The following is a 26,640-nucleotide window of genomic DNA, read 5'->3' on the forward strand; positions in this document are numbered from 1 at the left end:
CACTCTTTCGGGCAGGCAGAATTGGAGCAGCCATTGAATCCTTCCAATCCACCATGGACAAGAGTGATGATATTATGAAGACCAGCTTGGGTGTTTGGTTCGGTGGTAAGCTATCAGTAGTGTCGCCCCGTATGCACTTCTCAACCGCACTTCATTTAGCTCTCCAATAAGCACGACGCGCAATTTATGCTTTCAATCAAGAAGCTACGCTCGCAGCGAGCGGTTACTCGTGCAAGAGACACAGATCCTCGAGTTTCATTCGTACCTTGGCAGTATGTGTATTACAGGGAATGCATTATATTAATTGAACAAACATTGCAACGCCGTGTATGCCATTGGTGACGAGATGGTCAAGTCATGGCAAGTGGTGATCAGAACAAAGAGCTTGTCACCTGAGATGGAGATACCGGCGACCCGTGCATCATAAGGCTGACAATATTTGTTCCTTCTAAAGAATGATAATCAGCCGCAGTAGGGGATTGCGAGAGGATTTGGACTGGTTTGGTGGTTCGTATGATACGCTGTAAACGCCAGCTTTGTGTGGGAGAGAAAGATCAGGCGAACTAAGAGATTGGTCGACGATAGTACCAGCGACGAGCACAAAACGCACAGCGATGCTTACAGTCAAGCTCGTCGTCATTGGTGCTTCAGGCACAAGACATCTCTGCGTGGTCAGGTCAGTGTTCCGCGTCTCAATCATTATTTCTCCCATCCTCCACTACCGTATGCAGTAGATGTCAGGTCATTTCTCCCGCAGATTTCATCACGAAATGCTTTCCTAACCCAAAACACCCCACCGCAATTATATCCTTTCAAATCGACTCGGGTATGTTTCCTTTCATATCATGCATTTGATGCTTCTTCATGCCTGCGATAGGATATGCGGGTCAAGAGCGCTTTTCTTTCGTCAAGCAAGATAACAGCCTCATGTCGTAGGCTTCTAATGAGAAGTTAACGATACGAAGCAGCATAAAAATGTCACAGTGTACGCACCTCTGCAACCTAGATTAATCTTCCTACCAAGTCCACCTTGACCGTGCCCAATACCGTCAACCTCCTGAAAATGGCGCAGCTCATTCCAAGCACTATACCAAATTCGAGTGTTTGAAGAACATGAAGCACGCGTATCTGCAGTCGCAGTGTTCTCTGATAGACGACGTATGGTCACATCCTCGGACGACAAGATGCTTCTGTTATGGGACTTGACGACGGGTGTAGTGTTGAAGAAGATGGAGGGGCATTGCAATCGAGTGCAGGCATTGGCAGTATCGCGGGATGGGGGGTTGATAGCAAGCGGTGATACCGATGGAAAACTCATTGCATGGGATGGGAACACTGGCGAACGTTTCAGCCGGTACGACATAACTTGCCCAGTTATCAGTGCCCACACCGGTTGGATACTATCGCTGGACTTTTCTCCAGACGGCAGAGTGCTAGCCAGCGGGTCATCAGACTCGACGACGAAGCTGTGGGACACAGTAACATGGCAGAAGTGGCGAAAGAATTCAATCATTAGCTGTGGTACAAGCGTCCACTGCGTTCTGTATTCGCCGTCATGCTGGCCCATACTTGCAATTGCGACAGAACACAATATCCAAATTTACCACGGCTACGACGCAAACTATTCACATTCATACAGCTACTCAAGCTTTCATTACTTCCAAGGTCACACAGCAACGATCAGTGAAGGACACAACTACTCACTCACGTGGACGCCTGATGGTGGACGCCTGCTCTCAGCGGGCGGAGGCGCTGATCCTACCATACGACAGTGGGATTCATCGAACTGGCAGCAGGTCGGCGATCCCTGGAAAGGCCATTTCAACACTGTCCGCGCCATCTCCTTGAACTCTAACGGCACTCTTCTTGCCTCCGCATCTCATGACAACCGTGTCCGCCTCTGGCGGGTCTCAGATCGACGAACCATCGCCGTATTCAAGCATTCTGGGGAGGTGAACTGCGTCACCTTCTCCGCAGATGACAGGCACATCCTCAGCGGGGGTGTGGACAAGAAGATCTCTGAGTGGCCAACATCCGAGGACGCGTTGTCAGAGGATGGTCCAATGGATGGTCTCATGAAGGAGCAGGTCACTCACCAGGTATGTTCATTTTCATTTTATCGGCCCTTCGTCGTCTGAACGTCATCTTTATGCCAAGGCTCAAGCCTACTCTAATTTCAAGGTATGTTTCCACCTTTTACTTTGATGATGCAACGCGAACATGCTTTACCCAGGTCCTTGTTTCACCCTCGGCAGCCCGCAATGCGTGCATAGCCGGGGACTTGCCTACCGCTGAAAAGGTCCTAAGTCTAGAGATAGACGCTGCTCCCGGCGATCACACCATATATGCGAATCGCGCATTTATCATGGCGCGAAAAGGCGACTGGAACCACGCGCTTCGCGATGCAATTGAGGTGAGATAGACTAATCCATCATGGCCCCTTACGACAGCTAACTTCAATGGTGACATAGTCCCTCAACATTCGGCCCTCATTCATAGGCCATATCTCCAAGGGAATTGCCCTCTGCGGAAAGAAGGAGGTCCGGGCCGCGAGGACATCGTTTGACCTGGCGTCCATGTTCACTAACGGAGAATTAAAGACCGATCATTTTCTTTTCTTCATCAAGGCAGGTGATATTTTTCTTACATACGTCATACTTCATCGCGATTCTCAGACCATCGCGCTATTCAATGCACATGAACATGACGAGGCAATGCAGCGCATCGAAGAGCTGGTAGTGTCTCCCAATGCCGATCCTCTTGCTTGTCGTATCGTAGAAGTGAGCACCACTCGATCACGCCCAGGTTTGTGTGCTGGCACTAATTTTTGCCCTTCGCACACCAAGCGTATCTCCGCGTCCAAACGGGCAATATTGCCTTGGATGGCGCACGCAACAGTGAAGCTCTTGACCACTTCACTGCTGCCGTTAATGCTAGCGCGTTATTTTATAAACTGGAAATCCATTCCATGTACGAGGAATTTATTGTGGTACATTGATGCGATGCAACTGAATATCTTTTCGTGCTGAATTGCGTTTTTTTCACAGCTGTTCGGCTGGGACCTCAAGTCCTTGTGGCAAACCGCGCACCAGCAACACTGTCGTGCACTCATCCGGGCAGGTAGAATTGGAGCAGCCATAGACTCGTTCCGATCCATCATGGACAAGAGTAATGATATTACGAAGACCAGCTTGCGTGTTTGGTTCGCTGGTAAGTGCTCAGTAATATCACCCCGTTTACGATCCTCAACCGGACTTCACTCAGCTCTCCAGTAAGAACGAGGCGCGCTAGTTGCTACGCTCGCTGAGAGTGCTTACTCATGCAGATTGAATCACGGAGATCTTCGAGCATTTCCATTCGTACCTTGACAACCTGTATTGCGCAAATAACCCTTTGTACTCGTATCATACTATCGGCTGACTTAAACAGGACATGTACACGCCTACACCCACCGGTCAGCGCGTGCCCCACACCGTCGATAGGTTGAAGTTCATATTCTGACCACCTTTGATTGAGACCCCTGCACATGTTCCTTTCATACGCCCCATTCGAATTGGACGCCACTGTAAGCTGAACAATTCCTTCCCAGACTTGGAATTACCATGACTTCATTGGTCGTCTAACATGCGTAGTTCTCGATCTCTCTACAGTAGTGTCGCCCCATCTACACGCCTCAACCGCAATCTATTCAACTCTCCTGTAAGAACACAGTGCGATCTATGCTTCTAATGGAGAAGCGAGCGGTAAATTACTCATGCAAACGCAGATTTTCGAGTTTCATTTGTGCAGCACTACTTTAATTTGAATATTATGATACAGGAAAGACCTTTTATTGAAAAAATTAAGGGCTATCGCAACGCTGTGTGTGCGTTGGCGACATCATGAGATGTGTAAGTTAGCTACGACGTGCGTAGCTAGAGGCGATGCGAGTGCGAAGGGGGTAGATAGACCGCTGAAGGAATGATAATGATTAGTGTTAGCTTCAAATGACGGATGACGGATGCGAGAGATATCGTGAATCGGTAAACGAGAGTGACCGCGTTATAGCGATGATAAGAGAAGGTAATGGTTCTTCGGGGCGTTCTTCTGGGGGATCTACTGTTCTATTCTGCTGCTTATTAGGAATGTACATGGGCTACTTATACTGTAGGATGAGGAAGGGTCATCCTAGAATAGTTAAAGGCAAGGGCTCGGTGTACGGTCGGTGAAAGCGGTAGCTGAAGGGAGTGGCGTTTGTATTTGATAGTGTAGCGAGAGAATGATATAAGAGTTGTTGACAAGGTGAAGACGGCGGTATTACGAATGGAGGAACAGTAACGACAGGAAGGGTTTAGCGAGCGATAGGAATTGAAAGGATAGGTACTAATAAAAGGGGTCGGGTATCGTGCTTGACAAACGGTCCAGGCGTTGACGTGGTGGTTGCGGTGAGAGGAGTATCGGCATGTTCCGGCGATAAACGTTTGGTAATTCTTACAGATGGTCAAGTGATAGCAAGCGGTGATCAAAGCGATGATGATGTTAACAATGATATTCTTTCCATCTAATAATCAGCCAGAGCAGCTTAAATTCAAGATATAGCCAGGCCAAAGGATTTGGACTTGCTAGTATTCCATACACAGAAGATCAATCAATTCAACACGGTATAAGTATCACATGAGAGACGAACGATGTTGTACAATTGAGTCAGACGTATTCTCATCATGCACGCCGAGATTCTCCCAGATCACAGGGATCAAGGCTCGATCGCACCTTGCAAGATCGCAATCTCTTGGTAGCCCGAGATAATGTGGGCGCGCCGTATCGGAGTGAACGTGACGTTGCTGCCGTCTCTGTGTTTAATACCGTGAGTGTCGTGGAAGAGAAATGAAGGGAAGACGACATACCCAACGCATTAACCACGGGAGAGCAACTAAATACCAGCAGAACTGTCTCCGACGATCTGTAGGTAGATTAACCACCTTGTCGATTAACGTCTGTTCATTCCACCGCATTCCGTGTAGCTTAAAGCTAGATGCGCGGTGATTTTCAGTCAAGGATAAGCAAAGGCGCTGATAGAAGCATGAATCATTCGCGGTATGTGGTGCCCCTGACTTGTATTAGAAAACTAATTGCGTGTTCAATGCAATCTGGAGGAGGCACGTTATTAATCGTCCATCAAATACGCGTCAAGGACAAGTATACCCCAGAAGTCTTCGGAGCTTGTAGTCCACGACTTGCAGGTGCATAAGGCTGCTGTCCTTCCTCCGGATCATCATATAGGCTCTAAATTCCCTTAATAACCGATTGCGCTTGCGAGAGCCGACCGCGCGTGTGGTCTCTATCAAAGTAGGATATTCCAGGGTGATTTGAATTGAAGCCTTGAAGGATGAAGTCTCGCAGAAATCTTATCTTCGGCGACAGCGCATTGAAGGACTAAAGCAATGCTGGGCTCTCCCCCACCAGCAAATAAAGCTGTCATGCAATGTTGAGCAATATCTCCAACGCAATTAAGAGGAGCGATGAAATATCACAATACCAACGAAGCGCATATACAACAGAAAACGCTTCGGCAGCAGCGTGTCTATTCCAAGTGTCTGTGAATCGCGTGCCGGAAAATATGGAAACGCATACGAACACCGACATAGGATGACAGTCAAATTATCAAAGGACAGGGAGTTGCCGATTCAAAATCTCGAATCCATGGAATTGTAGTAAACCCACGACTGACTCTTCTGCTCATTTTATGATCGACGATAGCAGTGCTTGAAACAGCTGATTATCTTCATTGCAAATTGCAAACCCACCAGGCTGTACGTGCCTAAAGTGCCGATTCTAAAGTAGATCAAGGGAAGCCCCACAACCGTCAGATCTTCGCTGAGAACATTCCAGGGAATAGAAGCTCGAGATGTCACCAGATGGAATACCACGTGTATGGGCGTCAACTGAGTTGAAATGCGAGGGAGCAGCGCATGGCAAATCGGGTGAACCATCCTAGTAATCTTCCTATCTGCCGCACGGAAACCTGCAATGACAATGGTCGGAATAACTTCACTCGCTTCCTGTAACGCATTCAAGAGTTATTCTTGTCACAACCATAGCAGTTTGGCATAAACCAGGAGCATGCTACCTTGGGGTTTGTTTAGGATTGAAAGGTTGCTGTTGCACCGACCGAATTTGGGCTGTGAGGCCATCAAAGATTGTGCCTGCCCGCGCCGAGATCTTGGTATTGAGTTGGTGTCTGGATGGTCGAAGGGTTGGGTTCATTCAGCTATATTCGATGGTGATTTAAAACCTGCAGTCATGCGATCAGGCTCGTCGACTCATCTGGAACGCTGCGGCGACACGACCCGGATGCATGAACTCGGCCGCCCAGATCGTCAAGCAAGATATTTATGATAACGGCCTCACTTCTAGTGCGAAGTTAATGCTACATATGAAGCAGATCCAGTACACGCACCTCTGCAACTTAGACTAATCACCCCCCACCAAGTCCACTGTGCTCAAAACCGCGAACCTCCTGAAGATGGCGCAGCTCATTCCAAGCACCATACCAATTCGAGTGTTTGAAGAACATGAAGCACGCGTATCCGCAGTCGCAGTGTTCTCTGATAGACAACGTATGGTCACATCCTCGGACGACAAGATGCTTCGGTTATGGGACTTGACGACGGGTGTAGTGTTGAAGAAAATGGAGGGGCATTGCAATCGGGTGCAGGCATTGGCAGTATCGCGGAATGGGGGGTTGATAGCAAGCGGTGACACCGAAGGAAAACTCATTGCATGGGATGGGAACACTGGCGAACGTCTCAGCTTGTACGGTGAAACTTGCCCAGTTATCAGTGCCCACACCGGTTGGATACTATCGCTGGACTTTTCTCCAGACGGCAAAGTGCTGGCCAGCGGGTCATCAGACTCGACGATGAAGCTGTGGAACACATCGGGGTGGAAGCTAGAAGGAAATGCAATTAGCTGTGGTACAAGCGTACGCTGCGTGCGGTATTCGCCGTTATAGCCTACACTTGCAATTGCAACAGAGCACAATATCCAAATTTACCACGGCTACGACGGCAACCACGACTACATATACAGCCACTACGGCAGATGCAATTCACATTCATACAACTACTCAAGCTGTTATCACTTCCAGGGTCATACGCCAACAATCAGGGAAGGACACAGCTATTCACTCGCGTGGACGCCCCATGGACGCCTACTCATAGGTGGAGATGATCAAGATCCCACCATACGAGAGTGGGTCCAAGATTCATCATCGGTGATTCCTTGAAGGGCCATTTCAACACTATCAGCTCCATTTCCCTGAATTCTAACGGCACTCTCCTCGCCTCCGCATCTCATGACAACCGTGTCCGCTTGTGGCGCCTCTCAGATCGACGAACCATCGCCGTATTCAAGCACTCTGGGGAGGTGAACTGTGTCACCTTTTCCGCAGATGACAAGCACATCCTCAGTGGAGGTGTAGATAAGAAGATCTCGGAGTGGCCAACATCCGAGGACGCTTTGCCAGAAGATTGTCCACAGGATGGTCTCATGAAGGTGCAGGTGACACACCAGGTAAGTTCATTTTCATTTTCGCACCCCTTCGTCATCTCAGCGTATTTTTTGTGTCAAGGCTCAAGCCTACTCTAATTCCAAGGCATGTTATCACCTTTGACTTTGATAATGCAATTCGAACGTGCTTCACGCAGGTCTTGGTTACACACTCGGCAGCCCGCAATGCGTGCATAGCTGGAGACTTGCCTGCCGCTGAAAAGGTCTTAAGTCTAGAGATCAACACTGCCTCCGGTGATCACACCTTCTATGCCAATCGTGCGTTTGTTATGGCACGAAAAGGCGACTGGAACCACGCGCTTCGCGATGCAATGAAGGTGAGATAGATTGACCTATCATGTGCCCCTTACACAAGCTAACTTTGATGGTGACATAGTCTCTCAGTATTCAGCCCTCGTTTTTAGGCCACATTTCCAAGGGCATTGCCCTCTGTGGAAAAAAGCAAGTCAGGGCCGCGAGGACATCGTTTGACCTTGCCTCTATGTTCACGACCGGAAATTTAGAGACCAACCATTTCCTTTTTTTCATCAAGGCAGGTAATACCTTTGTGACATACTCCATAACTCATTTCCATTTTCAGACCATCGCGCTGTTCAATGCAAATGAACATGACGAGGCAATACAGCGCATCGAAGAGTTAGCTGTGTCTCCAAATGCCGATCCTCTTGCTTGTCGTGTCATAGAAGTTAGCATCAAACTCGATCACGCCCATGTTCGTATGCTGGCACTGATTTTTTTTGGCACATCAGGCGTATCTACGCGTCCAAAGGGGAAACATTGCCTTGGATTGCGCGCGCGACAGCGAAGCTCTTGACCACTTCACTGCTGCTGTCAACGCTAGCGCTTTCTTTTATACATTAGATATCCATTCTATGTACGAGGAATTTGTTGTGGTACGTCGACATGATGTAACTGAATATTTATTTCATACCGAAGTGTGTTTTTTGCAGCTGTTCGGCTGGGACCTCAAGTCCTTGTGGCACACCGCACACCAGCAACACTGTCATGCACTCTTTCAGGCAGGCAGAATTGGAGCAGCTATCGAATCGTTCCAATCCATCATGGACAAGAGTGATGATATTACAAAGACCAGCTTGACTGTTTGGTTCAATGGTACGCTGTTATGGTGTAACACCTGCACATTTATTATTTGCGCGTTCCGCACCTTGCGCGGTGCGCGTTTTCGTCAAAAATTGCGCGTTGTCTTTTTATCAGCTGATTGTTTCTACAGCTAGCAGGCCAAGCCACTATATCACGCTTAGCGATGATATCTACAAGCACAACACAGACGAGTAAGTCCGTTTCCCACTCCCAATTTTCTTAATCAAATCTGCGCGTTGTCTTTGTATCAGCTGATTTTTTCTACAGCTAGCAGGCCAAGCCACTATATCACGCTTAGGAATGATATCTACCAGCACAATACAGACGAGTAAGTCCGTTTCCCGCCATCTCGCCCAAAGATGCTGATGTGAGTGGGCTCCCCAAACTTCCTCGTCTCCATTTGTTGCTGCCTGTAGTTCTCGTAGTGCAACTCCTTCGTCATCGAGATGAGGTCGAGCATGTGCATAGAGATAGGTAGAGAGTGTTCCTCGTCTCCATCTGTTGCTGCCTGTAGTTCTCGTAGTGCAACTCCTTCGTTGTCGAGATGAGGTCGAGCATGTGCATAGAGATAAGTAGCGAGCATTCCTCATCTCCATCTGTTGCTGCCTGTAGTTCTTGTAGTGCAACTCCTTCGTCATCGAGATGAGGTCAATCGCAAACCCGGGGGTGTCTATGACAGTAAGTTTGACCTTGAACTGCTTTTCCTCAAGCTCAGCCTTGATGATTTCGACTTCGGTGAATCGCAGTTGTCGACATAGTCACCAAACGCGGGGGTGTCTATGACAGTAAGTTTGACCTTGAACTGCTTTTCCTCAAGCTCAGCCCTTGATGATTTCGACTTTGTTGAATCGCAGTTGTTGACATAGTCACCAAACGCGGGGGTGTCTATGACAGTAAGTTTGACCTTGAACTGCTTTTCCTCAAGCTCAGCCTTGATGATTTCGACTTTGGTGAACCAGCGCTCGGTGAGCCTAAGTGACAACACATCTGCATCCAATGAGTGTCCGCAAAGTAGTAACGAGTGAATCATGTATCTGACTGCAAGATATCATTAGTAGGTGAGGCATTACGAGGGTGCAAGTTGAATGTAGCGATACGGAATGAAATGACGAGGATACTAGTATGTACTACGATGCACAAAGAACAAAAACTACGAAATTAACGCGCCTGTCATTTAAAAAACAGACCTGGTCACTGCGAGATAGCCTATGCCGACTCTCAAATTACTCGGAGGTTGGCAAGATTGAGCATAGAGTAATGGGAGTCCCACGGATTGATGTATTCCGCGAAAGGGTCATCGTCCTGTATCTTGTCGCGCCACAGGACATCCGCTTCACTGACCGACACAAAGTCTGGTGGAGCGGATATCTTGTTCTCTACTTTGAGGGTAGCTGGCACTCGACTAGTCATAGTACGAAACGATACCGTTTCTGAAATAACAGCAGCGCAGATGTTCATCAACAAGTAGTATAAATGTCGAATGAGTGGAATGATAAACTCACTATAGCTATTGGATTGAGCGCTGGGCTGGGTCGACGGATGAAGTTTGAGTTCAGGGCTCGCAGATTCAGAGTTCATTGAAAATAAGGGAACGGCAGTGTCACTTGCAGGTTCTAGAACAACAAATAAAATAAGCTTGGTTGTCACAATATTTGAGAGACGAACCCTTTTTGAGTTTCTTCTGGACTGCTTTCCTAGTGGCTTCTGATGGTGACGGGGAAAGCAGAGTGTGACTGCGCTTTGCTATAGAAATAGATGAGTACATAATACTATAATTTGAATCACAAATAGTACTCACCGTTCCGGCTTCTCATTGGTGACCTAGTAGGTGCCGCTTTTGCCTTGCCCTTGCCTTTTGGGTCCTTAACGTCCAAATCCGAGGACATATCAAGTTCCATCAATGAACTTGCAAGATCATTGTCCGACTTGATGCTAACTGAATCATCGGTGTCGGACAAAAGGATATCGTTACAATCGTCGCGTTCAGAATCCGATCCAGCTATCACGGGTTGAGTGTTCCAAGACTCGTAAACGCTGTCAGGAATCCGGTTCCTTGTGACTAGCGCCAGTAGTATTTCATGAGTACAACTTGAACGAAGCAAAAAATGAACGAGAACGCACCAAACCAAAGATGACAATCACTAACACTTGCTTTGTCCCGGCCCTTGTGTTTCGCAAGATCACTCCCAGCTGGAAACCCGATATCGACGACTGTTAGCGTTTGTCCGCACTTGTTGAGGAGCCGCCAAATTGGCTTCTCTTCACGTAACGTAGCTGATTGTCGCTTCTCGACTTGACCGTCGAGGTAATCAAAGACTTTAGGAAACCAACTTCGTAACTGACTGGTGACCTTGCGATAAGTCCATCCACCTTCGATGACGAACTGCTGTTCAAGGTAACAGCCACGGTTTTTCATCGCCTGGATCTCATTTTGGCCGTTCTTGCTCGGGACTTTGGATACTCTGATAAGACCGTTCCTCTGTCAAAAACTGAGTTAGCGAGTTAATCCGTCTCTCGAGGGCTCTTGACTGACATCAACACCGCAAGTCAACATGGCCACTGATGCAACACGAAATGTGTTCCCCGACATTGAGACACTAGAAGAGGTGTTCCTGCGCGCTTGGCTTCCAACCATTTGTGAGCTGGTGATTTCCTTACGATCCTGAACGCAATTTTCATGTGAATATATATTTTTGTGCACTACTAGGATAACACTTACCTTTCGCGAGCCTGCCGACGGTACTGGGCCCTTGGCCAGCTTATGATAACCGGCAAGCCGAGTTGATGTCAGAGTTGATAACGCTTCCTCTCGAGCACTGGTGAGCGGCACTAGGCTTCCTTGCTTGCCTGTAGTGGCAAGCTTCAGGTTGTCATTGACGGTTTTTCCACCAGTGATTCGAGTGAAAATATCCTTGATAGCGACTGCAGAACTTGGATGAGGTTTTTCATCAGCATCCTCTTGAACTTCCAGTACTGGTTCACGACTCGTTGAAGCTTTGCGGGGGTGCTTACTGCGACCATGGCCACACTCTGCGCAATGGCCTTCATCCTGTGTGCGAGGGAAAAACTCCTCACAGTCACACATTTGACTGTCCGACTTGAGGCCTCTGCAGAAGAGTTCTTGATTCAAGTTGTTGCCTTTGGGATCCATGGCTCGGGAGTCGGAGGGCACTGGTGAAAGGGAATGCGGAGATGACTTGAAGCAGTAGACTCGACGTGCAAATGACCTGAAGCAAGGTAATTACGTAGATGGCCCAGCAGTTTATATACAGCTAACAAGGATATGACATTTTACATTGACGTGTAGTACTTGTTAGTCGCTACTGGCAGTTAGAAAATATGACAAAACTAATAACGCCTGACACCATAATTTCGCTCGATTAAACCAGATCGGTTCAGCAAGTGAAACGTGGAGTTCTTTTGATCCTCGTTGACCAAAGGTAATAGTCTCAAATGTTGGGTATTCATCTCCATCCCACTCATCTAGCATTAGTCTGCAATTGTTTGGCGTGATATCATTGGCTATAACTTCATCAAGGGTGGCGGAAAACTGCTGTCGTGTTGCGTCATCAACAAAAGGGTTCTGTTGTGACGGCACGCTAATGGCCTCGTGACGGATCTGGTGTCTTTGCTGGTTGTTGATGGCCTGTACCATAGTACTCGGATGTTCGCCATCGCTATCTGAGTCGCTGTCTTCTTCATCAGCGGGGTGTCCAGCTCCTGTTTGATGACGCTGTCGAGTTGTCGTGTGACCATGGACCCCGTAGTACTCGTTAATCACGTCAGGATGCACACCTTCACAGTCATCACGATAGATGCCAAACTGCAAGTGCCCTAAAAAACGTAAATCCTATGTGTCCGTCCAGTAATTTGTCAATGTTACATCAAAAATTCAACTGCGAGTTTACCTTGGGACTCTTATTGTTGGTGTCAGGACCGCGAATGGGATGACAGTTCCATTCTGCCTGAAAATTTAAGCAATCCGAATTGATTTCATCAAGAAATAAACTCTGGAGCAACCAGATGTGATTCGCGGCCTGAGGGTCAAGCCTATGATAATTTTCGAGTCGGGTAAAGAACGCTCTCCATCTCCTAGCGAATTGAGTGCCAACCTCGACCCACAAACGTTCGATTCGAGTATTCCGAGTAGAGCTTAGTACGTTGGGTGTTAGTACTACATAACATAAACCAATGGGATCACAACTCACGATCCCCACATGAAGGAGGCACGCCGTGGTCCGTTCTTCATTATCATGTAAGTTGCTATATCGAGATTCTCTCCGCCCCGATCTCCTCGCACTCGAGAAGGCGTCCCAAAAACTTGCGTCGCCTGCTTAAAAACGTCCAAAACAGTTGTCGAACGATTGTTATTACTTGCTTGCAATCCCGTTATCTTGCAGAAATACAAATGAGAATCGATAAACTGTACAAACGAACATATCAAACCGTTCTGCAGAAACCGTCAATAAAACCGTGAATCACTATCCCCCAGCGAATTAATTTATGGTGCCCATCGATGTGCCACAATGCATTAGGCCGCTTAACATGATACTTACGCCGACGTTTGACCCGTCGGTCGCGCAACACCTGACCTAATCTGTCGACTCTGCAGGAGCGATTCTACCACCCGTCGATGCTGCACTCGCAGTCCATGCCTGCGGAGAAAACCAATGATGTACCTTATACCTGAATCAGTCGATGCTACACTCGCAGTCCATGCCTGCGGAGAAAACCAATGATGCACCTTATACCTGAATCAGGCCGCTTTTTCTTGAACTCGGTGATGAGAAGATCAAGGTCGATGTTAGTAAGGTTCGAGTATTTTCTTTCAACTCCATAGCGCTTCATATAACGTCGTAATGTGTTCCTGTGGACTCCGAGCATTTCAGAAAGCTCAGTAAGTTTGATTTGTCGGGAAGTCGAGACTGCTTCGGTGAGGAATCCAACATCGATCATTTTTTTTGGACGCCCTGGACGCCCTGTGTGCAACAAGGCCACTGGTTCCGGAAACACGACATTTTCATCCATGCTGTTGCACAATCAATGACGCAAAATACATATCAGAGATGGATTACCGATTCTGCATATTGTACTGAAATGACGACAAAAGCACGAAGAGATCTCCCAGCAAATGTGCTGTATGAGAGAGCCAATCTTGCATCTCATGTCCTTGAGGGTCGCGTGCGAGGGCTTCAAGCAATGGGATAGCATCCCCTGATACAGCATCTATATGAAATGTGAGCTGGATTGGGTCGGCATCTTCTTGACTAAGAATACGATGGGCGCGTCGGTAAATATCTGACAAAGTATCGTGGGCAGTGCGAATATTTGCAGACCACGGATTCTGATTTAGCATGCGAGACGGAAATTGGGGCAAAGCAGTTGGTAGTGCAGGCATCACAATAGATTGACTTGAATATGGTGTAGCCACCGTAGCGTTTGATGACCATTGATGACCAAAACGACATAAGCAAAGTGTGCGCGTGAGATGAGGCAAACAACAGTCGCAAACATACGGTTCTAATTATTTCATAGCTGATCTTTGTTCTTGTACATCCTTTCGAATCGTCAATATGTCAAAGGCAACTCGACACCCTATTTACTACTTTCATGCGTCAAGCCATATCTTCCAGGTGTGTTTTACTAATTTATTCTTCATTTTGGACTCACAACTTGAAATATTTTGTGCTGGCAGGTTGAGAACATACTGTACAAGCTCTGCAGTTCAATTTTATCTTCGGCTTCCAACGTCTTTCGTGACATGTTTGCTGCTACACAGAACAGCGGTCAAATAGAGCTGGACGGCATGAGCGATGACAAGCCCATTCACCTCAAAGGAATATCCCGGGACGCCTTTGAGTTGTTTCTCGAGCTTACCTTCGGAAGGTATGTTGATGCCCTTATTCTTCTATGTAGCCACTTGACAATCTGTACTAGGATACGTGCCGGCTCATATACACTCGACGAGCTTACAAAATTCCTCCATTTCTGCGACATGTACCAATGTTGTCATGCACGAGAATTTATTGTTTCCCGTGTGTTTGCGGCACGTTTCCGCTTCCACCCAGCTCAACTAATAAACCTGGCTATCAAATATCACGTCCGTTCACTTTTCCCATTTGCTTTTCAGCAACTCGCAGAAACTCCCATTACCGAGATCACCCATGCACACCGGGAGCTGATGGGCAACGAGGTCTTTCTAAATGTGGTTTATGTTCAAGCTGCCCTTGATCACCATCGTCGAATTGTGGCTGCGGAGGAACCAAGAATATTGATGCACTCGAATGATTGCGATGACCCGGCCGGTTGCAGCGAGGATTGGCACGCTACATGGTGGAATGGTATGGGCCGTTTTCTTCTCGATGGTAGGAACCCTCAACCATATGGCGATGCCGTCAAACGCTTCAAGGATATGTCGTTTGGCCGTGTCAGCGAGGGCTGTAAAGATCTTATGTTCAAAATTCTCGATGAGGGTGCAGCATTCCGTCACGCAGAACACTTTATTACCGAGGCCTGCCAATTTCTGTTAGAGAAACTGGTATTTGAGCCCTAACATCTTGCTAGTAGCTACTATTGTGTACTGGTTTACAAGGACTTTGGCATGGTCTCGTCATATTTGTAGCAGCTTGAAGGACTCAGCGTCAATACATGTACTGTAGAATATATGTCCATCACTCACAATGAACGGAAGCCGGAATAGAGACTCATTCCTAAGCGTGATATAGTGGCTTGGCCTGCTAGCTGTAGAAACAATCAGCTGATACAAAGACAACGCGCAGATTTGATTAAGAAAATTGGGAGTGGGAAACACGCACCGCGCAATTTTTGACGAAAACGCGCACCGCGCAAGGTGCGGAACGCGCAAATAATAAATGTGCAGGTGTTACACCATACGCTGTCAGTAGTATCACCCCGTCTACAATGTTGTCTCAACCACACTTCACTCAGCTCTCCAGTAAGAAGGAAGCGCACAACATGCTGCGCTCGCGGCGAGCGCTTACTCATTCAGTTTGAATCACAGAGATCCTCGAGCAGTTTTTATTTGTACCTTGACAGTACCTGTATTCCGCAAATAGCCCTTTGTGCTCGCATCATAGATTCATAGTATCGGCTCGCTTAAACAGGACAGTATTAGTACACTACCTGTCAGCGCGTGCCCTTGACCATCGGTTTGTCGAAGTTTACATTATGACTACCTTCGATTGAGAGCCACTGACCCCCTGCACATGTTCCTTTCATACGTCCCATTCGAACCGAATTGCCAATGGTAACCTGCGTGCACTATGCTTCTAAATTATAACGGAGAAGCTGCGCTCGAAGCGAGCGGTTGCTTACGCAGACCCTCCAGTCTTATTTGATCACAGTATCTGTATTACAGGGAGGTACATCGCAACGTTGTGTATGCACAATTGTAATGGGCGCCGTTCCTTCCTGTTCCTTCTAATGAGAGGATTTGGACTTGTTTGGTTTTCATATGATACGCTGGGAACGCCAGCACTTGTGAGAGAACCGTTCCGAATGCGAACCAAATGATTGCTCGACGAGAGAACCAGCGACGAGCAGAAAACGCACAGCGATGCGTACAATCAAGCTCGTCGTCATTGGCACTTCAGGCGTAGGCAAGACCTCTCTCCGTGGTCAGGTCAGTTGTCCCGCGTCTCAACCATGGTCTTTCTCATTTAATAACGTATGCAGTACATATCGGGTCGTTTCTCCACTGGCTACCGCGCAACCATAGGCGCAGATTTCATCACGAAATCCCTTCCTGACCCCAAGAACCCAACCGAAATCATTTCCCTTCAAATTTGGGTATGTTTCCTTTCATACCATTCATTCTCGCTTCTTCACGCATGCGATAGGATACTGCGGGTCAAGAGCGCTTCTCCTCTCTCTCATCCGCGTTCTTCCGTGGCGCAGATGCAGTGCTACTCATGTTTGACGTCAGCGCACCTGAAACTATGCACGCGCTGACCAAATGGTGGGCAGAGTTCAAACAGCGAGTTCCTATCAGCGACGAGGAGGTCGATAGCTTCTGCTGCGTCATTGTCGGCAACAAGATGGATCTTATGCAGCCAGGGATTGGGGTCACTGTGGAGGAGGCCCAAAAGTTCGTACAAGAACTTGTGCCCCTCTCAGCACCCGAACCACCACAACCTGCAGAGCGTGTGGCGGAAGAAATCATAGTAGAAGACCCCATTGCAGTGGACGATGAAGGCACCATTGACGAACACGAACCTGATACCGATCCGTCCCTTCTTGCACCTTCTGCCCGAATAGATATCCAGAACCGTCGCAAACTATCAAAGTCGCGCTCCCGTTCAAGCACGCGACCTGCCAGTGCGGCCCTGTACGGCACTTTCCGCTCTGGACTCACTTCCTTTCACACCCCTTCCTCCTCCGTCTCCGACATCTACGCATCCGCACGCTCCTCCCCACTTCCAGGGTCCCTACCGGAGTCTCCACCAACAGTCAGGAGAATGACCAGTCTATCCAGCACGACGACGACATCTTCCTCGTCAGCGGCCACTATTACGCCGAGTCTGTTCATGAAAGAACAACGTGCGGCTAAGCCGCCAACCCCACCACTGCCAGACGTTCCTGATACTCCTGGATTCTGTCTTCTAGAACCGCCAGAGTCAGGTCCGAAGCTTTTCTTTACCTCCGCAAAGACTGGGTCAGGGGTTAGCGAAGCATTCGAGTATATCGCGCTGCGCGTAGTAAAGAAATGGGAGTATGAAGAGGCTGTGGAAGCGAGGACGTTCCACATAAGAGATTCAAGTGATGGTGACACGGTGCGACTGGGGCTAGAGGATGGCGGGAGGAAATGGAACGCGTCAGGAGTTTGCTGTGGGCGATAGTCGAGCATAAGAATCCGCTCGAAGTATTTATTGGTATTTCCTTTATTTCGGTCTTCCATGTTCGTTCACGTTGACCGATACCCATTAGCTTAACCAGATATTTTATCTGGAATTTATTGTGGACTCCTCGGGTTGAGTGATTTGGGAGGGCAGTGTCATGTTTCAGGTTGCAATGGCCGCCTGGTAAAGATATTCTTAGACATGGATTTCATCACTGTACTTTTGCACATTTTGGATGTCTCAGCAGAGCAATTATGTGTGCGGTCGACGTCGTGAGGCTGTCGACACGAAGGGAACATACCTACTCGCCGGATCCTGTGTGCTGGAATGAGTCAAGGCAGTACGACCCCAAGCTTTACCTAGTGTCACTCGGTCTTTTGAGAATACGGTGAACAATCAACATTGGCGCACAGCCAGAAAACTCATGCCTTGTAACACCAGGTAAGGCAATGTGTCGTCAAAGAATCAGACGAACGGAAGAAAAATTAAATGATCTTGAATCAGTTCGTCCACGAGGCATGGCATGGATCATGTATTCTGTGCGTGCGTATAAGATGATGCTGGCAGGCATAGCTAAAAATTCTCGAGTATGTAAAACAATATGCGCGGGCGCCGTGATAAGCCCATTTACGCTCATGCCTCCGCGGTTGGCCTGACACGCTTCTTCGCGACGGTGTTTTCTCTGAATGGACAAGTTCATTGAATCAATATGGATGCAGAAGTGAGCATCGGTATAGAACGCACCTGAATCCGTTCTTGAATCTCCTCGATACGTCCTTGAGGGTGCGCATACGGCCGGTACCGGTGGTCTTTCTGCGCTTGGCTTTCTGGCCCCACTCATACGAGCGCAACTTTGCAGCAGGGTAGCCGCACTGGGCACAGGCTAGTATATGGTAATGACAGGTTATGCAAGGACGATCGTGGTGGCAGGCACAGGGACAAGGTAGAGACAGATAGTCAGATATCGTGACTCGTAATGAGTTGTACAGAGAGACGCACTCTTGTGTTGCCTGTGGAACGCGCGAACGCCACAGCGCCGGCAGAGCGTGTGGGACTTGGTGTGTCTCTTACTGCATAATTCAGATACAACCGCATGAGATATGCGACAGATTTAATGGAAAACACCACGCACCCAAAGGACGAGGTACCTGATCAGCGAAAGCAGGTCCAAGTACAAAACAGAAGTCATCCATCCGTTAATCCAAACCTGAAACGATCGAATCGCAAAACCAACGAACCTTTCGTCTGTGGGGATCAATGAAGTGTCAGCGAACACGAAACAATCAATGTACCGGCGAAGAAATGCGAAACAACGACCACTCAGCAAGCCCCTTCCAAGACTAATGTCATCCACAACAGATTATCTCCATCCACCCAACAACCACTCGTTTTTTCATCCAGGAAGCTTGCATACGTCCACCAAGAGCGATCTGACGTTGAATGGGCAGCGAGACTCACCATCTTGACGTTTTCTTGAGGATTTTGAGGCGGTAGGTATACCGGTGGGCGTTCTGAGGTTGCTTCAGTATGGGAGGCTGGAAGCGTGGGAATAGTAATTGTTCGTGTGAAAACAAACCAAAAGAAGAAACAAAACCCCTACATACGTTGCTCACGAGCTCCGACACGGTGGGCAGCAACAACAGAGCTCAATCCTGGAACACTTCGAAAAACTCATAAGCACTCCCGATTCAGGTGACCTCACAGATGACGTCGAATTTGTCGATACTGTGACTATCGGGTTGATGATATTGACATTCAGCACTACATTTGGAAGTGGACGACATCGATGTAGAATTTCAACGAGTGGGTGAATTCTATCGCACGCGATAAGGGAGCTGATAAGACATAGGCAAATTTTAAGGTGCTTCATGGCCTCTATGGGATGCCGACTGTTCCGATTCGTAATAAAAAAAGAAACGGCTATCTTCCTTCTATTGGTCTGAACTCTGCCTACGGGAGATTAGTAGTAGGTAAAAGCGGGCGAAAGACACGATACAAACTTGACGCATCCGATGGCCAGCTAAGTGGTTGGTGAAGGTTTTTCGGGCTATAGATAACCTGCTCCTAGGAATGACGATTCAGTCTGCCTAGCAGAGACTAGCGTGCTCCGGGTGTGCCTGTATTTCTCAATTCCGAGCACTAGCTGACAATCATTCGTACCCGGGCCGTCAGAATGCCATTCATTTATCAGTTCATTCCTGCCATCGACTGACGAGTTCAGAACGTTCTTTGTGCCAAACAAAGCTTCAGCAGTGAGAGCCGTGAGATGCATTACGAGCGCTATAGTTGGCATTGTGTCTTGAGTCTTGAAATTGCAGTTTTGTCACCAATACTGTTAGGCCCTTTAGGCTTCCTGTAATGCACATCGGCTGTACGGCATGCGCCAACTTTTGTGGTTTAGGAGGCTCCATCGCACCGGGGTAATTGGGTTGCACAGCCTTGCGTGATCTTCTGTAAGGAACTTCGCGAGCTTAAAGGGGCTTGATAGCTGCAATGCTGGAATGAAAATCGGAACTGTCAGCAGATTGGCATTCAGCGACGTATCCTATTCGGTTTCCTATATACCGGGCCAACAAAACTGGAGGCTGTCCGACATCTCCTTATAATCACCCTTAACCCCAACGTCAACTTACTTACGATGACCAAAGAGATCGTGTTCACTGATAACGCCGTCCCTCCCCTCAGCCGTGTATTGTAAGTGTTTCCATTAGTGGGGAGTGGATTGATTATGACGATGTTTCGTTCAGCTCAGGCTGTCATATCTAAGGGCCATGTATATGTCTCGGGCAACATCGGATGCACGACCGATTTCATGATCGTCGAGGGCGGAGTGCAAGGACAAACAGTGCGTAGCTACCCGCCTTAACTCCTATCTCGTGGACTAACTGGTCACACGATCTGTAGTATGCTGCCCTTCAAAACATCGGCAAGGTGCTCGAGGCTGCTGGATCGGGACTCCAACATGTCGTGAAAGCGAATATCTATCTCACGAATATGTCAAGGGATTTTATTGATATGAATACTGTGTACAAGGAGGTACATCCCATACCCCAGTGATTACACCGATTGAAATTCTGACCTCGACATGTAGTTCTTTAACGCAGGTGCGATGCCTGCGAGGACTTGCATTGGTGTCGATTCTCTTCCGTTGGGCGCGTGCGTCGAGATCGAGTGTATGGCAGAAGTTCCAGAAATTTGATATCTCAAGTAGTTATGAATATAATGAGGCAAATTGTACAGTAGTGCGTTCTACTTTTGTGATTCATTGCAAGCCAATTGCAAGTACTATGTAAACTCTGCGCTTCTGTACCAAATATATAGGTCATTACATTAACTGCTCGATCAGTAAAATAACGATACTTAGCCAAATCAACGTCACAATATATAAATATACAATACCATCAAAATCGCAGATCATGTCATCTGCATAAATTTGGCGTTATTCTCATCATCATTGCCACCCTGCATAGCCTGCACGCACGTTAACCTAAAGCCCTGCAGCTACAGCGTAACGCCACGCACCCTGCTTTGCTTTGAGGCCCTGCAATAGTTCGTATAGGTGCTGTCGGATTCGTGGTTGATACATTTCCAGTGCAGCAGGAGAGGCATCTTCGCCCAGACACATCTCAAGCACACCGCGTAGCCGTGCGGGAATTTGATGCAAATCACTGTTTGCTTCAGGTATAGCCTCATTGGTCACTGAGGGGGAAAGACCCACGCAGTATTGACCCCGGATCTCTCGAATGCCCATACCACGGCGTTGAAGCCGACTCCAAATTGCATATAGGCGTCGCTGACTGCATCAGGGGAGGCGCGTGAGGTAGACCATAGAGTGAGCGTAGACTGGAGGTTTTTCATTGCTGCGATGAGCGTGTGTACGGAGTTGGGGACAGTGGCGCTATACTTGGGGTAGGGGATTGACATGTTATTGATGGGAGACGTGGGACCATAAGACAGTACTCACATTGCTGTAATCACTTCCAGATGAGTTTTGCCGTGTAGGTGACGCAAAAGCTCCTGATCCTGCAGGAGAAGTCGGATGATATTGGCGCATGGCGTTCAAGAGACGGTCTAGAGAATTAGGACTCGGGAAAACACAACTTCAAGGCAGTTGAGAAGATACAAGACCAGCTAGTTGGAAACAAGGACAGTGGGAACCAGGAGATACAGCTTGAAGGCCAAGTCAATATAGCACAGGAAATACAATAGGAGCACTAGTTTGAGTGCGGAGGATCCGCGAGTCCGTGACGCTTTTATACCAGGAGAAAGACTGTCAATATACAGCAATATACGGTCATCCGTACGCGAGCTGTGAATTAAATAGGCCAGGCACGTCGTCACCGTGCGCACCCGCGATCAAAGTCAGACGAATCATAATCAATCTTCACGAGATGCTAACTAACACAGCACCATGGTACTGCCATCGTGGCGCTGCATCTATAGTTATGTAATCTGCACCGCTTTGCTTGGGAAGACACAGCGATAAGAAGTTTGAAGCATATCTCATCAGTCGTCAACCATCGTTCTGTCGTCAGGACGTCCGGGAGGTCGGTGTAACAGCATATTTAGGTACAAATTACTGTCCCCAAGCAACCCTCAAGGTAGATTTCTTGGGCGGGTCTACCTGCTGCGGCACCGATTGGCACCGACAACGATATTCACGGCTCACAAGGGCTGGGGCAAGAAATGATCGGAGAAGATGCCCGGCCTGAAAATATATCTGCACTGCGTTCCCACCAAATCATGACCTATGGTCGAACCAACACCTAGTTCGAGGTCCACATCCCGATATTACAGTTTGCGATGGACAGTTTAGTTTGCACCAAGGTGCTCAGCTCAGCTTCATTGATGACATGATCCCTCTGCAAGACTAGTAAAAGTTCTGGAACAATCACGTTTCTGAACATCTTCTTAGGCACTACAGAGCTATTGTGGAAGCAGGGTTAGACGTGAGTGGTCTTTATTTTACCCACCCGAATTCAACACAGAGGGGAATGCGGGTGGTCAGGCAGTGCACGGACCGGGAATGAATTCACTGTCCGGTCAATGATGCCCAACAGTGATGGCGTTGAGTTCAATATGACCCCGCCGCGTTGGTAAGTGGGAAATCCAACGCCTACCGTTGCATAGAACACAGCTCCATGATGCCTTACCTGGGCAAATCAATCATGCAGGGTTCACCTTTATACGAAGGAATGACTGTCTTCCTTTGACTATCTATGTAGGCCAAGTTTAGGGTGAAGTCGCCGCATTTAGTAAAAGCCTCGCTTTTCAACATGTACAAACATACCTGCACATGTCATCACAATGGTCGAACTTTGCAATGGCACTGCCGTTCAACGTTCAACCGTTGAACGTGTGTCTGCTAAAGTGATTCTCCCACAGATGAGTGTCGGTGTGAAGGATGCAACTCTTCACTCTAATGTTCTTCCATGTGTCTTGCTTGATTATGCTCATCTATTCTTCCGTGAACCATGAAGAGAAGAACTCTTTTCAATTCATCCCCAATGCTATGTCTCAAGAATACAGAGGGTGATAAGACTAACCCTGTGAGCGAAACCCTTGATGTTCATTACTCCATCTCTGATATGGTGATTCACATGCTCTCCCATCCGGAATTTCAACCTCATCAATGATGGTGATAAAAAGGCCGAACAAGAATGTTCAACATGCTTCCACCGGGTGCCCGCGTGATGAGTGGTGCAAATACTCAGTGGGCATTTTCGGGTGTAGCTTTTTCAATGGGAATTGATGTCCGCTGCGGAGCACGCATTTGAACACCCTCGGTGTCGCGTCTGGCAAATTATCGCCATCTATTTTTGAACGCAATGCTCATGTCTCTGATTAGCGTCAATCTGACTTAGAGGAAGGCTGCTTTTTCATTGAGTGATCGACTGTGGCACAACGATGATTGTCTCCCCTGGAGCCATAAAATAAAGAAGACAGACCGTTCCTTTGAATAAAGTGATACACAAATCTACCATACAGGGGTCGCTGATGGGCGGCGCCGGGGATCCGAAGCCTGCGCATCCTTAACCGACTCCAATATCTCATTTTTGAACCCTTCCTGCAAACCAATATTAATATTGGTATCAGCCTTCTTGCACATTAAAAGTATACCTTACATTCGTCTTGAACGCCAACTCCAGAGGCTGCACCGCCCTCCACACCCATCTATAGGTATCCATCATCTTCTCCTGCTCAGCAGTTGAACCCATGAGGAACCGTGCAATACGCAATTGAATGTCGCGGTCTGGAATATTGTGGTACTCTTCGATACTCTGCGGGAACTGCGCATCACGTTGTCTTCGAACGTGGGATTCTCGCACTTTCAACATGCAGCGCTGAGTGAGGAGTGGGAGGAGGGATTTGAAGTAGCCGTAGCGGATCTGAGACAAGGCGTCGTCTATATCGTGCTGGAAGCGTTTCATAGGCCGCGCGTCGTTGTACAACTCCTTAGAACATTGTCAGACCCATCAAAAATTGCAGATAAGGAAGACGTACATTGAGAGCAGCGAGATAATCGACCTGGACCAGGTCCTCCGGGTCTACTCCCATCATTGAATCATCGATGCAGTTGTACTTGTCAAGAACTTCTTGGCGGTATTCTGCAGCCTGGAATGCAGTGAGAAGCTCGAGGTCCTCTTGATGCTGTCTTTTCAGGTCCCTAATTTTGTCCTCGACAGTCGCTAGCGTGTCCACTGGTGGTACATTAGGAGTGGCTATAAGTTCCTTCAGCCTGCGAAAGCTCAGCAATTTCCAGTATACGCATGAAAGAAAAAAACTTACGAGCCACCGATATAAGACCCCTTTGACGCAAGGATGTACTGGGCAAAGTGGTGCCGACTAATGGCCAAGTCGTCTGGGTTGGCAGAATCGAGAGGGATGTGTTTCTCGCGAAAACCATTTTTGCCTTTGTTCGTTTCCTTGGGTTGTCGTAGACCGCTTATAGAAGGCATGTTCAACAGGAAACCATAGGCCTGACCTTGGAAAGCCTTGGAAGAATAATAGGAAAGACTTCGAAGTGCACCAGGCAGCCGTGAAGCAACATGTGGACAAAGGCCTACCGAGGCAAATTCTAATTTTTTGCAAGTCCAAGAATCAACACGTTACTTACATATGGCGGAGGACGTCTATGTCAACTACCGGCCGTAGGACAGTTGGCGAAACGTGTTCACGGTATATACTTAAGTACATTAATATTGACAAAGCTCAGATCAAGTGAGCCCCGAAGAATTCCCTTAGCAACACTCTGCATCTCGAAATCTGTTACTGTACAACCTCTGACTTCCTCTTTCAAGAAGTGGGATAAAAAAACCTAATGATAACTGAGCGATGATGAGAACAATTGTCTGGGACGAGTCATTGAGTCACTGCAGATGATATGAAACAATAGCAAATGCGACTTACTAGTAAAGCGAATACAAAGAGCGTAATCAGAATTTTGCATCAGGATTGAAGGGGCAATCGGAGGCATGTGAGCCGCGCCAGCCGCAGTGATGGCATTGGGATGAACTGCAGTTCACGCCAGAGTCGTTATCGGATGAAATATGCATTGATCTGGGTGGCACGGCACGTGTTAATTGCTATGGGAGAACACGCTATGAGGAATATAATGTAAGATATTGGTAAGATGAAACAAACGATGGCACATACCTCAGTACTCAGTGTGGGGAGTCAGCAGCTGAAGTATAAGCATGCGGACGACGCAAGTTTATCAACCAAACGAATCACGTAAACCCCAATCTCGGTTCCAGATTCTAGCGGAGATCGAGTTTGCACAAGGAAAAGTCTAGAATCTGGCACATTTCGTAGAGGGAGGTAGATCGACTCCGGCCCGGAGTATTAGCTACGACTTTGCTACTCGCCTTCGGACGTTGCGGTGAGTTGTACCGTATCGTCTGCGAAAGCAGGCTGCTCCGCAAAGTCAGGCAGCTCGAGGAGACGATGATCCCATGCCAGGTAAGAAAGATCAAACTACTTGAGGCATCGATGCACTAGGAGCAAGGCATAGCGACTAAGTTGAGGGTCGAGCAGAGGCGGGAACTATGGTGCCCTCGACGAAGATCGTGGGACACTGATCACGAAAAAGATGTGCTGCGTATCGTAAATGCGCCGGGAAGATGAATAATTTAGCAGCAGCAGAACTCTACATCGTGATAAAACACTGACCTGTATACCGGGGGCTCCAATGTCCCGAGTCCTGCAAAAGCACATCTAGGCCTGATCAAGAGAATTCCAGGACGCTCAAGATTCCATTCAACACATTCCCAGAGGCTGCAGAAGGCCGTAAATGTCCTTCACGGTTTATTAGAAGAGAACCACCTCAAGCTCGGTCCACTGTTCACAAACACAATGCATGATAAGTTCAGAGGCCCATAGCATGGCGCCACCCCACCTATATAGTTATATGACGCGAGATAATGATGACGTGCTGGAGTAGCACTTAGGCATGAGAAGATCGCGACACTGATGTTGAATCACTGCCGGGAAGTGATGGCTGCACTAAATCGGATTTGGGAGGCAGTGCATCAGGAAAAAGGGCGAGGACCCAAGTTGGACCCAAGTGTAGACGTGCGGGAGGTTAGTTCGTCGAGGAAGACACTCATGATATGAGGTGCAAGCCTCATGGGCGTCTGAATGGGACACGAGGCTGTCTGATGTTGCGAAAAGAGCATTAAAAAAAAGCTGATTTCACGTACTTCTGCAGGCTCCTTCCCCACCAGGCTCCTTCCCACCACTGGTTCGAGTGTGGAGGGGCGGATTGCGAGTAAGGTAGATACAACTCACGTGCTACAACAAAAATTCAAACCCAGCCCAACTTTAATTCCCCTCACACTCTCACCAGCGGCTGGAAGATAACATTTGTCAACATCGTCAGCCACCGTGGCTAACGAAGCGGAATATGAATTTTATTCACTAAGACTGAACGTAGGGTTAGGTACACTGCAATATATGTTAAGTATTTCCTCACCGGTTAGCTTCTGTGCTTACACTATGTCAATGCAGCGTGCAGTAGAACGAAGCAGACCAACATGAGTTGTGTAGCGCTGCGATTATCAGCATTGTAAGTATAATTGTCGGCTCTTGTTGAAGTAATTGAATTAAACACGATCCGCATAACTATTCAGTG

The 26,640-nt window shown here is 47.9% G+C and overlaps 11 protein-coding genes across 11 annotated transcripts; 3 read left to right on the top strand and 8 right to left on the bottom strand.

The window, feature by feature from the left end:
- Nucleotides 1-8,781: 8,781 nt before the first annotated feature.
- On the bottom strand, nucleotides 8,782-9,163 carry EDB91DRAFT_1169937 (uncharacterized protein). The gene has a single exon (XM_041320158.1). It carries the CDS (start codon nucleotides 9,113-9,115, stop codon nucleotides 8,957-8,959), a length of 159 nt encoding a protein of 52 aa, XP_041170648.1. The 5' UTR covers nucleotides 9,116-9,163; the 3' UTR covers nucleotides 8,782-8,956.
- A 256-nt stretch (nucleotides 9,164-9,419) lies between these two features.
- Nucleotides 9,420-9,773, bottom strand: EDB91DRAFT_119823 (uncharacterized protein; the record flags this gene model as incomplete). The annotated part of the gene is made up of 1 exon (XM_041320615.1): nucleotides 9,420-9,773. A coding segment is annotated over exon 1 (260 nt), but the record flags the coding sequence as incomplete, so codon positions are not given.
- EDB91DRAFT_1267913 (uncharacterized protein) lies at nucleotides 9,774-11,800 on the bottom strand (the record flags this gene model as incomplete). The annotated part of the gene is made up of 7 exons (XM_041324527.1): nucleotides 9,774-10,079; nucleotides 10,152-10,262; nucleotides 10,315-10,392; nucleotides 10,448-10,708; nucleotides 10,771-11,128; nucleotides 11,183-11,311; nucleotides 11,369-11,800. 7 exons carry the CDS (start codon nucleotides 11,798-11,800, stop codon nucleotides 9,868-9,870), a joined length of 1,581 nt encoding a protein of 526 aa, XP_041170650.1. The 3' UTR covers nucleotides 9,774-9,867.
- A 162-nt stretch (nucleotides 11,801-11,962) lies between these two features.
- Nucleotides 11,963-12,815, bottom strand: EDB91DRAFT_1062604 (uncharacterized protein; the record flags this gene model as incomplete). Its single annotated transcript, XM_041314541.1, has 2 exons — nucleotides 11,963-12,499; nucleotides 12,558-12,815. Coding segments are annotated over 2 exons (795 nt in total), but the record flags the coding sequence as incomplete, so codon positions are not given.
- Nucleotides 12,816-13,350: 535 nt separating this feature from the next.
- Nucleotides 13,351-13,605, bottom strand: EDB91DRAFT_1062588 (uncharacterized protein; the record flags this gene model as incomplete). Its single annotated transcript, XM_041314540.1, has 1 exon — nucleotides 13,351-13,605. The coding sequence occupies one exon, from the start codon at nucleotides 13,603-13,605 to the stop codon at nucleotides 13,351-13,353; it is 255 nt and encodes an 84-aa protein (XP_041170652.1).
- An 805-nt stretch (nucleotides 13,606-14,410) lies between these two features.
- On the top strand, nucleotides 14,411-15,202 carry EDB91DRAFT_1062624 (uncharacterized protein; the record flags this gene model as incomplete). The annotated part of the gene is made up of 2 exons (XM_041314544.1): nucleotides 14,411-14,535; nucleotides 14,587-15,202. The coding sequence occupies 2 exons, from the start codon at nucleotides 14,411-14,413 to the stop codon at nucleotides 15,200-15,202; spliced, it is 741 nt and encodes a 246-aa protein (XP_041170653.1).
- Nucleotides 15,203-16,146: 944 nt separating this feature from the next.
- Nucleotides 16,147-17,820, top strand: EDB91DRAFT_1169946 (ras-domain-containing protein). Its single transcript, XM_041320159.1, has 3 exons — nucleotides 16,147-16,291; nucleotides 16,345-16,458; nucleotides 16,509-17,820. Exons 1-3 carry the CDS (start codon nucleotides 16,226-16,228, stop codon nucleotides 17,505-17,507), a joined length of 1,179 nt encoding a protein of 392 aa, XP_041170654.1. The 5' UTR covers nucleotides 16,147-16,225; the 3' UTR covers nucleotides 17,508-17,820.
- EDB91DRAFT_1169949 (ribosomal protein L37e-domain-containing protein) lies at nucleotides 17,821-19,038 on the bottom strand. Its single transcript, XM_041320160.1, has 6 exons — nucleotides 18,966-19,038; nucleotides 18,746-18,752; nucleotides 18,640-18,655; nucleotides 18,507-18,577; nucleotides 18,252-18,390; nucleotides 17,821-18,189 (listed from the first exon to the last, which is right to left on the bottom strand). The coding sequence occupies exons 1-6, from the start codon at nucleotides 18,966-18,968 to the stop codon at nucleotides 18,141-18,143; spliced, it is 285 nt and encodes a 94-aa protein (XP_041170655.1). The 5' UTR covers nucleotides 18,969-19,038; the 3' UTR covers nucleotides 17,821-18,140.
- Nucleotides 19,039-20,145: 1,107 nt separating this feature from the next.
- On the top strand, nucleotides 20,146-20,706 carry EDB91DRAFT_1087343 (Endoribonuclease L-PSP; the record flags this gene model as incomplete). Its single annotated transcript, XM_041316198.1, has 4 exons — nucleotides 20,146-20,201; nucleotides 20,226-20,352; nucleotides 20,412-20,543; nucleotides 20,599-20,706. 4 exons carry the CDS (start codon nucleotides 20,146-20,148, stop codon nucleotides 20,704-20,706), a joined length of 423 nt encoding a protein of 140 aa, XP_041170656.1.
- Nucleotides 20,707-20,907: 201 nt separating this feature from the next.
- Nucleotides 20,908-21,901, bottom strand: EDB91DRAFT_1209272 (uncharacterized protein). Its single transcript, XM_041320743.1, has 4 exons — nucleotides 21,472-21,901; nucleotides 21,226-21,410; nucleotides 20,989-21,175; nucleotides 20,908-20,930 (listed from the first exon to the last, which is right to left on the bottom strand). The coding sequence occupies exons 1-3, from the start codon at nucleotides 21,559-21,561 to the stop codon at nucleotides 20,995-20,997; spliced, it is 456 nt and encodes a 151-aa protein (XP_041170657.1). The 5' UTR covers nucleotides 21,562-21,901; the 3' UTR covers nucleotides 20,908-20,930; nucleotides 20,989-20,994.
- Nucleotides 21,902-23,034: 1,133 nt separating this feature from the next.
- Nucleotides 23,035-24,600, bottom strand: EDB91DRAFT_1169967 (uncharacterized protein). Its single transcript, XM_041320161.1, has 4 exons — nucleotides 24,297-24,600; nucleotides 24,012-24,246; nucleotides 23,633-23,962; nucleotides 23,035-23,574 (listed from the first exon to the last, which is right to left on the bottom strand). Exons 1-4 carry the CDS (start codon nucleotides 24,464-24,466, stop codon nucleotides 23,485-23,487), a joined length of 825 nt encoding a protein of 274 aa, XP_041170658.1. The 5' UTR covers nucleotides 24,467-24,600; the 3' UTR covers nucleotides 23,035-23,484.
- Between the last annotated feature and the right edge of the window lie 2,040 nt (nucleotides 24,601-26,640).

This window comes from Suillus paluster (genome assembly GCF_016628075.1).
Source record: "Suillus paluster strain FC165 chromosome Unknown EDB91scaffold_125, whole genome shotgun sequence".
Classification (NCBI taxonomy): Eukaryota; Fungi; Basidiomycota; class Agaricomycetes; order Boletales; family Suillaceae; genus Suillus; species Suillus paluster.